The sequence below is a fragment of the Rhamphochromis longiceps genome, linkage group LG15, assembly GCF_057381845.1.
Source record: "Rhamphochromis longiceps isolate RC_006_pf linkage group LG15, R_longiceps_female_GT1.1, whole genome shotgun sequence".
Taxonomy (NCBI): domain Eukaryota; kingdom Metazoa; phylum Chordata; class Actinopteri; order Cichliformes; family Cichlidae; genus Rhamphochromis; species Rhamphochromis longiceps.
The window spans coordinates 41,135,340-41,146,193 of record NC_140571.1 but is presented as its reverse complement, the minus strand read 5'-3'; the positions used below and the strand labels follow the sequence as shown (position 1 = coordinate 41,146,193).

Sequence of the window (10,854 nt, the reverse complement as noted above, 5' to 3'; positions counted from 1 at the left end):
ACACATCTCTGCTCAGCCAGATTTATTGTAAATGTCACACACACCCATGTTAATGACAGAAATGGACTCCTACAGTACTAAAACCACAGGCCAGTCATTTTCAACAATGAACATTGTGTGCACTGTCTCACACACACAAACTCTCAGTTCAACCAAGTCCACAAACAAGAATATAATAATCTACAATAGCATTTACTTTTATAATGCATGTTGTTTAGTGGGACTTATGGCATTCCTTGCCTTGAACAATCCTCTTTAAATCTGGCTTGTATTCCGTTGTTGTCACTCGAAGCAATTCTTTCACATGAGTGTCAGTCAGAACAGATCGATGCTTTGATTTCACATGTTTTAGGGTAGAAAACACAGACTCGCAGACGTATGTTGACCCAAACATTGACAGTATCTTAAGCGCAGCCCGTTTGACATTGGGGTATTTTTCCATTGGCACACTTTTCCAGAACTCAGTGGTCCCTTCCCTTAAAGCAGGTTTCAATTGGTCCTCTTCACAAAGATCGATCATCTCCAACTCAGCCGCAGCTTCATCTGTGACTAGCGGGACTTTCAAACAGCCGGTCTCTGCATTAAATGGGTCGGCAAGGAACGTAATCTGTGGCCTTTTCAATTGTAGATCATGGAACCGGGTCACGAAGCTTTCGTGCAAGTTTTCAATCAGCGTTGCATATCTGGCTCTTTGCTTACTCAGGGCAGCACTGGCGACTTGCCCGCTGGCTTTTAGCAGAGTGGGAAAATGCGTTAAATCTCCCTTTTGAATATGTGTCTTGAACAGCTTCAGTTTGTTGACAAACGCAAACACACTTTGCACTAGGTCAGGGAGCATTTTTAACTTACCCTGCAGGGTCAGGTTCAGTCTGTCCAAGTGACACAGCATGTTGACCAAAAAGGCCAGATCCATAATCCACTTGAGGTCCGAGAGCTCGGGATAGTCCTTGTCCTTCTTTTCCATAAACAGTTTCACGGCATCCAAAAGCTCAAAGAAGCGAGAGAGTACCTGGCCTTTTGACAGCCACCTCACAGTGCAGTGCAGCGGCAGGTCACCTGGAAGCCCTTGGTCCAGCTCAGCGATGAGATTCTTGAATTGCCTGTGGTTAAGCGCATGTGTGCGGATATAGTTGACGATTTCCATCACAGGCTTCATGACGTTATCTAAATTCAATGATTTAGACACGAGTTGCTCCATGTGGATGATGCAGTGGAAATTCCAAAAGTCAGGAATAGTTTGGTCAGCTTTGCACAGCCCCACAAGCCCATTCACAGATCCCATCATGGCTGGTGCTCCATCCGTGGCTATTGCAGTTAATTTTGTTATGGGCAGATTTGCTTTTTCAAATGCAGCCATCATGGTTTCTTTCACATCTATGCCACGGGTTCTGTCTTTTAATGGCACAATATCCAGGAGTTCTTCTTTGATCACACAATCGTTTGAAACAGACCGTGCAAATATTGCCAACTGAGGCTTGTCTTGTATATCACAACTCTCATCCAATGCGACACTAAAATACTCACATGCTTGAAGGTCAGAGTGCAACTGTGATTCAATAGCCGTGTTAATGTCCGATATTCTGTGTTCAACAGTGTGGCGGGACAGTTGGACGTCTGATACCATGCGTTTTAATTTGCCGTTTTCAGGAGACAAGATCTCAACAACATCACTGAGGCATTTTTTAACGAACTCCCCTTCATTGTATGGCTTTTTAGCCCGTGCAATGTTCCAAGCCAGCTGATAGGATGCGAGCGTTATGGTCTCTGACCGCTTCGTAAATTTTTGGAAAAACTGTATCTGCTTTTCTGCCTGACTTTTCAAAGTGGCCAACTCGTGCTTGCGAAGTTCAGTCCCTTTTGGAAATTCCTGGTCGATGTTAGCATGGAGTGAGCTGAAGTGGCGCTGAAGATTTGAAGCTTTGAAATGTGCTAATGACGTCTGACATATAAGGCAGAATGGCTTACCATTGCGTTCAACAAAAAAATATAAACTCTCCCACTCTGTTAAAAACGTCCTGTGTTCATCTTCATATTTTCTTTTTGCTGTGCATTTTTTTCCTGCCATTTTAAGGGCGAACTTGCTCCTACTGGGAAACTTTGCGGTATTTTCATCTCACACACATGCGCATTTGATGAAAATACCGTATTGAACTCAAGCGAAGCGAACGCGCACATTTTAAAACAACAACATAAAAAAAATCAAAACACAAACTTTGATATGAACGTAAGAGCCGCATGAAACCAGGCAAAGAGCCGCATGCGGCTCGAGAGCCGCGGGTTGGCCACCCCTGCTCTAGCCTATTAACTGGAAATAGCACAGGTTAAAAACATGGAGTAAAGAAGCAGTAAAATTAAAAGAATTTGAACTTCTTTTGTCCGTTTACAGGTGAAGTTTATATCTTCACAACTTTCCATTATTGATTATTTCCCTGCCGAGAACGGCTGACCCAATGCAGGTCTGCTAATTGCATGGTTACACAGTGTGATCTCTGGCCCATCCGGCGCCATACATAATTAAACAGAGCATTGATTTGCCATATAATGCACAATCGCATTCTTTCAATTGACTTTATCTCTTTTTCCTTTGCCTACTTCTGTCCTGTCTTTTGGCTCTCAAATGTTTTTGTTTGTCTCGTTCTTTTTTGTTGTCCTGTTTTGTTTCTGTGTCTTGTGCTCTACTATTTGAGGTTGCATCCCTTGTTTTTAACACACTGACATACATTTGTGAGTCTGTGACCTACATTTACGACTCCAGGCTTCCATCATTCACGATGAGCAGCCTCCCTCTCTTCTTCAGCGCTCTTCATTTCCCGCTCTGATCCTTTCGTCCCTAACACATGCTTTGCTGATATTCAGCCGTACTATTATTTTCATCATTGGCTCCCACATTGTTATGCTAATGTTGAGTGGAATAATTTCCATATGGTTTTCTTAGGCTTAAATGCTGGATATATATTTATTGTTACATATAACAGTCTGCTATTGTATTTCAACTAGTGATTAAGTGCAGCATCTTCAGCTACTGTCTCCATAAACATGTCCACCAAATTCAAGAAAGCTGTTAAAAATGAGTGAGCCAACCTGTCGACTACAGTAAGGCACAACTCCCCTTAAACCACGAATAAAAAGAGCAAGCGTGCATCAGTGAGCGTTAGAGGTCCTGGCAGCCCTATTTTTTCCATTTTGATGCAATCAGGATCGTCCTTTTGCTACGTAACTGCCCAGTTAAACAGCAGACGCAGGGGACGCAGGAGTAACGCAGGAGCTTTCATCACCGGTCGTGCTTCTGAACACCAGGCTAATGAATTCCCAACTGAAGCTTTCTATCCATTTTTTTAAAACTGAAAACATTTTTCTGCCTGTTTTTTATGAGCAACTGTGATTTTAGCATTATGCCACGACGCTTTCCTAGTATAAACTGTAATTTAAATTAATTTTGTTACTAAAAATATTGATGAAAGCACATTTATTTTCCTCTAATTACTCTGTTTTTATATCCTTTGCAAAAGCTACTTTAAAAAAAAAAGGACCTGCAGTACTGTGTAGCATTTTATAGCTTAAAAGAAAATTGCAACTTTTGCCTCTTTAAAATAAATATATGTTTTAACCACTGCCTCCTGCTAACCTAAAATATAAAATAAATAATAGCTAAGTTTCCATAGAAAGCTCCAATCTCAGTTTCCCTTATTGTAACTTGTTTTTTTAGTTTTAAAGGATTTGAAGGTTGTGGTGTATGCCTGATTAACAGTTATGTCATTGTGCCTTCATGGCAACCTACCTGCACACTTTAATTACAGAGCGTGTAATCACAAGCACCCAGATTTAAATTTCTGTTAGGCTGAGATGAAAGGCTCTGTTGTTGTTGAGTTGTCCTTTTATGGTGCTTTGCGATATCTGTATCAGAACCTACAGCTTTGTGGTGGAAATGCCGTTTCAGAAATAGCATTCAGCCCCATAAACAGCAGGAGGGCAGCCTATAGGTTGGATGCCTGTTTCAGTCTGTTTAGCAACTGGTGTCAGAAGTACAGTACTTTGCAAAAGTCTTAATTCACTCCTTATTTCTTTGTATTTTGCTCCAAGGAGACTTCCCAAAGGAACTTTTTTTTCTTTAACATTTACCTCGAAGTATTTTCCTGTGGAGCCATCAATTACTCAGCTGTCAAATCTTTGAATGGTTAAATTAAATGAAGAAGGAGCATGTCACTCTGACAACCCGGTAAAAATACTTCCTTCAGCACACGTGCTGAACACATGCAGTGATGTGATGGGAAACAAAGGGGGAAAATTATCTTTTCACGTGATGCTGAAAAGCAGATTCTGCTGTATGCCTCTTTCCGTCCTGTTTTCTGTGACCACATGATCACGTGGAGAGTCTTTGTGTCTCATCGCCTCTCCTCCCTGCTCTTTATAAGCATTCTCTTAATCACTTTCTCTCCTAGTTATCTCTTTTATTCCTTTTCTTATGATTAGCATTTATTTTCTCTTCTTAATCTCTACACATCTGTTCTCTTGCCTTTTTTTTGTTTCCCTCTATCACTGTCTTTTTCTGTATAATGCTGACTGAAGCCTCTCTGTGCAGCAGGTGATCAATCAGCCCCTTTCACCCTTCCCTCAAGGCACCAGGGTGCCACAGCAAGCGGCCATAACACGTGCCGGTGTCGTGCCTGCTCCCCCCACAGCCCTGATGCTTGCACTCACAGATGCACAAACCCTGTCTCTCTGGCTTAGCTGTCTGTGTGCCCTTGACAGTCTGTTTGTTGCTTGTTTGTGGGTGTTCACAAAGTATTTATCTTGTTCATGCAGCACATTTTCATTTTAATTGTAACCAGTTCCTTTCCGAGCATGCCGTTTTGAAAAAGTAGTGCAATATTTTCCTTGTTTTCAACTCAGTCAGCAGACTGTATATGTTCTCATTATGATATGACACTGCGTGAAAAAACATACTTAGTCAAAATAGCACTGAGCTGCTGAGAGGGAAACAATGATTCAAATATGCTTTCATTCACATTTTAAATTACAGTGTAGGTGCAGTTTGCATAGTTCTGTGATAATGTCACAGAAACAAGCTCCTCTGAATGCAAATGTGAAGTTCATGTGAACAATTTCTTTGAAGTTTCGGCTTGAAAATATAGTAGTGTTTATGAATCCTTAGCAACCGTTTCTGTGCAGCCAGCTTGACCAGGCACAATCTCACACGTGGCTGTTTGAGTACAGCATAATTAGTTTTTTTTCACACAGGCTTCATCCTCTACAATCGTGCCCACACACTATTACAAAACAGCAGAGTGGAACTTTCCTGAAGCAGTTCAGTTCATGTTGCCCTTTGTCTGTTAATGCTGTTGGGAGTTTTTGTTCTTGTTTTCCCCACAGCACTCTCTCTGAAGTCCAGCTTCGTAGTCATTCTCAGCTGTATATGTAGAGCTACATGTGAATTTGACCAGCTGAGGAGTTCAGGAGGGTCTGTGTTATGGCCTTACACTTGACGTGATGTACTGCAGTGTTTGTGAGAATGCAAAACTATAAGAATGTAACTCCCTGGATGAAACCAGCTCTAGTGTGTTACAATATGCTTGTTTGTTTATTTGTTTATTTATAAGGAACCCCATTAGCTTCCACAACAGTGGTTGCTAGTCTTCCTGGGGCCCAAACCATCAAATACCACCAAATAAAATGTTACACCCTTGTGCGACCCAAACTGTTCGGCATGACATTTCCATGCTTCAGTGAGCCGAAATGTGAGCCAAATAGATGCTGTCAGAAGTCTTTTTATGTGTATGTACAAAAATACTAAAGCACATTTTCTTTTAGCAATACACTATTTGGTATCAGCCAACAACAGCATGCTATCATGGTAATTCTAAAGACAATGTTATCAAAAATATTAGATAGATTAATGAAAGAAAAATTGTTGGAGGAGTTTCAGGAAGCATCAGGTCAAACGTAACCCGTTCACAACATACTGTAAATAAAAGATGGACATAGAGACACACAGTGGTTAGCAAGGTTGCATCACATCCTTGCTGTTTTGAAATGAGATGCGACGAGTCCGGAGTGGACGTGACTGAGAAAGCGAGGGAAAGTAATCCTTAAAGTCTGGCACAAATGACCTCGAAGGGCATTCCAGCTCCTTCATTTAACCCTTTAAAACCGGTCAGAGCGGGCACGCTCCGTTTTGTGCAACTACATTTAAATCCCGGTAGCTCTGCAACCACGTGAGCTAGCGCAATAATTTTTTTTGCATATGAAACCGGAGGAGTTGGACTTACATCTTATGCCATCAGCTTGTCTTAGGTCACAGTTTCCTTCCACATATAGCTTTGCAAAAACTGCATAAAAAGCACTTAAAGCAACAAAAACACAATATTCCAGAAACACACTTTGCCGATCCAATCAGCTGTTCGTAACACTTCCTATGTTGGAATAGACGTCAGCGTGAACGATCGCCTGTCTGCCATCACCTGCCCGAAACCGGAAGTGACGTCATTTTCGCAGAAATGTATTTTTTTACCATGAGGGCCTCATGAGCCTACACTGGTGTTTTTAAAAGTTATGTTTGACTTTATGACTTTCTGTGTCGTTTCTGGGATGCTTAGGACTCATATTGCACTGCTGGAAATAGTTTATTTTGATGCATATGCTGCTTTTTTGCAAATTTGCACTATAATATTTATTTTTGTTTTTCCTGCAGTGTATAAAAATTGGTGTATTTCAAAAATAAAACTATGAAGACACTCAAAATAAATTTCCTTTGGTGGGAAACTATTTTGTGCAACTTTTTTGTATTTACAGTTTTGAGGGATAAGCCTCTTAAATTTCTCTAACTAGAAATATATGTTAGAAAAACAAAAATGATTTTCAATTTTTTTGTAGTTTATTGCACTTTTTTTGCAATTTATGTAATTACTATGCACTTAATGTATACATATTATTAGAATTTAGGCTGTAATGGTTGTATTGATGTATAGCAACTTGAAATGCTCCCAAAGATGGCACTGCAGCATGTAAAAAATATAATATAAGCTCTTGCGGACTTGGTTCTATGGTAGGTCTTAAAGGGTTAAGAAGTAATTAAATCTGAATGGTAGCTTAATACAAATTATTGTCAGGTGAGATTATTTTTCATGTCATGTGCCACAGGCTGGCTGCTCTTCCAGCTGATTCCACAAAGACGCAACTCACCACATGGTACCGCGTTCACACATTCTCTTTCTTTCTCATCCCTGTCATATTCATGCAGGCAGATGTCAGTAACACTGCTTTAGTGTTACTTCAGAGCTAGTCCTATGAAAGAAGAGCATAAACAGGATATTTTGTCAAACCCCTTAATAGACAGCTTCATAGACATCAGACAATTATATCTGATTATGATTTTACTGTTGAATTTGACTCCAAGTCCAAATAGTTCTGTAAATGTTGCTGTTGATTAAAAAAGGATTGAAGATGTCTTCATAGATAAGAGTATGGGCCAGTCTTTAGTATAGTGTAGACTTCTTAAATGCATTGCACTGAAAGCTCCAGATTAGCTGAAGGAAAGCTACACACAACCTGAAAAACAAAATCTATAAAAAAAAACAGAGAAAATCCACCCAGACACTGGCTGGTCAGTGGATTCAAACCCACAACTTTCTTGCTCTGAGGAAAAAGAACTAACCCGAGACCACTGTGCTGCCCCATTTCTGTAAGCAGGTCCTAGCCAAGTTATTTTTGTATTTAGACTTGCTCTAGCAGAATAAAAAAATCTCTGCATATTTCACTGCACTGTTTCCAGCTGAGGTGCAACAATTCTCTTGTCACATGAGTAAAAGTGTAATGAACTTCAGTACTTGGAAACACGTGAAGACTTTTTGCTACAATTTTCCTTCTTTGCTCAGTTTGGAAGTGAATGGGAGAATGGAAGGTGTCAAGAAATTGTATCATGACTTTGCTGTCATAGTTAGCTTTGCTGGTGTGGCGATGAATTTTGCACCACTTTATCACTTTCACTTCTCTACTGGGGTGATCTGTTCTCATAGCAGTGAGTGAGAGGAGTGTTTCTCCTGTCTGAGCAAGAGGCTAAAAATACGCTTGTGCAAACAAGCTGAGTATTTCTAAACCAGATGACATAATCTTCTGATGTAAACTTGGGCCCACTGACATAATTGGTCCAAGGAAATATATGTCAGTTCCTCCTTGATGAACATGTTTAACACAGCATCTTTCACTTGTGAATTTAACGTGTTTTTCCTGCTATTTTGAAAGTCTCCAAATGCTCCCCAAACGATTCATATCGCCCTTTATGGCACAATGTAAACAGAACTCTAAGGCTATGTCGGGATTATCGTGTGTCACTTCAGTTCATCCAGTCAAAAATTTCAAACATGCACACAATGCTCGTACGCCATGCAAGGTACTTTTTAGCTGGTGAACCTCTGCTATATCTGCAGAATCTGCAGAATTGTTTATATCAATGAAGCAAAATCTGAGAAGATAACGAGGCAGACCTGATGCATGCATTCCTTGTATCAAAACTGTGCGCCCCATCAGTTATTGTGAAGCATCTTTTTAATGCCCATTTTATATTAAACAGTTATAATCTATTTAGAATGTAGTCTTGATTTATGAGCTTAAATAAGGGGACGAACGTGAATTCCTTATTTCTGCCTTTTTGTTAAAACTTTGCTCACTCTAGGAGATTTTCTTTCTTTCTTTGCTATTATGTATCAGTGAAACTTGAGAACCACATAAACAATGTATCAAACTATGATTCGTGAGTTTCCTGTAACACATGGATGAATAGGATTGGCATGACAAAAAGCAAAACAAAAAACAGTTCATGTCTCTCAGTTACTGTCTTTCTTGTACAGTACAACAAGAGGACAAAACAAAATAGTCACAGTGAGACTAAAAGAGAATAGGTTGATCTCAGGCCGACCTCAGTTTAAGTGCAGAGTCCTGGAATCCAGGATTACTGCAGGAGCTTTGCCAAAGATTTAATTTCAGCTCTTTAATGGAGGAGATAAAAGATAGGAGGGGGTGTAAGCAAAGGAGAGAGACACAAGGAAGGAAAGCAAAAGAAAAAGGCACCATATCTTTGCACATCTCCACAGACTGTTGAGCTGACACGGATCTCCGCAGCAAGACAGGAGGGAACACTTTGTACTTATTTTTCAGGTCAGTCAGCACTGAGCACCATATGAATTAGCAACCCCCCTCCCCCCCTCTCTCTCTCTCATTTCAAAAAGGCTGAATGGAAAGCTCCACCTGCAACACCAACAGTGCTCCACATTCCTGCAGTAGTATTTCCTGCATTTTATGTGGACTCAACAGTTGCATAACTGTTTTTCATAACTGCTCCGGCATGTTTTGCACACTTCAGTTCAACTGGGCTCCCAGGGGTTATAATGGGAAGTATCAAAGTCATAGAAACATGAACTCCAAAATGAATATTAATAAATGGTAGCGATTTGCAAGCCCTTAATGTTCATTTTTCTTTACAGTTTGCCAGGTGGTTCGTTCAATCACTTGAACATATATAAACCGTATTTTCCGGACCATAAGGCGCACCGGATTATAAGCGAAACCAAACAGTCAGATAAGTCAAACTTTACTCAAATCATTCTTCTTGCTTCCTCCACTTCCGCACCATTGATTCATTAATGTTGAATTCTCTCACAGCTGCTCTATTCCCATGTTGTTGCAGTATATTAATGACTAACCTCGTATTGTGGGAGGATTATCTCAGTTGTTCTCCTGACTGAAGTTTGGTCCGTTTACAGCATCCTGCCATGCAGATTGCATTTGTCCCTAACCATCAGGAACCCTCAGGTTAACTTTTATCGAGTGGAAAAAAGTTAGTGTTCATCCTCCAGCTTCACTGTGTTTATGTTATGCTAACATAGCTGTTAGCTAGCGATTACATAGCACATCATTATATACCAGCTAGCCCAACTTAAGTAACCCTACAAACGTCACTGCTGTTTAGTTTTCTGTCTTCATTTATGTTGAAAGTGATAGCAGAGCTGCACATTTGCATTTGTTCAGAAATCTCTCAGTCAGAACATGCTATATCATGTTTAGGTGGAAACTAGCGAGCTAACTTCCGCTAGCTTCTAACTCCGTTAAATTTAATAAATTCAGTTTTCATGGGTCCCTGGATGTTAAATGGGAGGCAGCTAAAGAATTTAGACCACTTTTAACTCTCAGTGATGGCACAATATCCCTTTGACTTTATGACCTGAAGCGGAATTTGGACCCAGATGACTCCACGAGGCTCCTGACTATGGTAGTAGTAATGGTCCGACAACCCATCAGGTGGTGCGGCTTCGTAGCTTACCAAAGTCGTACTAAAACATTTTTTGACATATTTTGTGCCGTGTACCACATAGATTGGTTCAAGGTCAGTAAACACAACCAGAATTCATACATAAGGCGGACTGTCAATTTTTGAGAAAATTAAAGGACTTTAAGTTCGCCTTATAGTGTGAAAAATACTTTTTTTTCCTTATATTTTCAGTTTCTGATTAAGTGTCTGAGTAAGAACCGCTAAAGTGGAACCATAAAAACAGCAAAAGAAGGAGTTTGCATAGTTATCTATGTTGTATTTTGTGTAGTTATTTATGGTTGTGTATTTGATTCTACTGGAAGTCTACGTCCTAACTTACAACAAAACTGGAAATGACTCATAACTCCACACCGCAATCTTCCACACCATCCACGTCAGTGTTAGGTGAGTCAACTCAACGTGTAGTGACATGTCTTGGGAGGTGCAGGTTACGGCACGGGTTAAAAGATGTTTTCTGGTTACGTCATCTTTAATAGCTCGAATTTGACTAACAACAACTAGTGTATCACAAGAGTTTTGTGCTGGCTAAATGT

At 40.2% G+C, this 10,854-nt stretch overlaps 1 protein-coding gene across 1 annotated transcript; it reads right to left on the bottom strand.

The window, feature by feature from the left end:
* Nucleotides 1–214: 214 nt before the first annotated feature.
* LOC146653218 (general transcription factor II-I repeat domain-containing protein 2A-like) lies at nt 215–1,282 on the bottom strand. The gene has a single exon (XM_085381251.1). It carries the CDS (start codon nt 1,280–1,282, stop codon nt 215–217), a length of 1,068 nt encoding a protein of 355 aa, XP_085237377.1.
* Nucleotides 1,283–10,854: the final 9,572 nt, after the last annotated feature.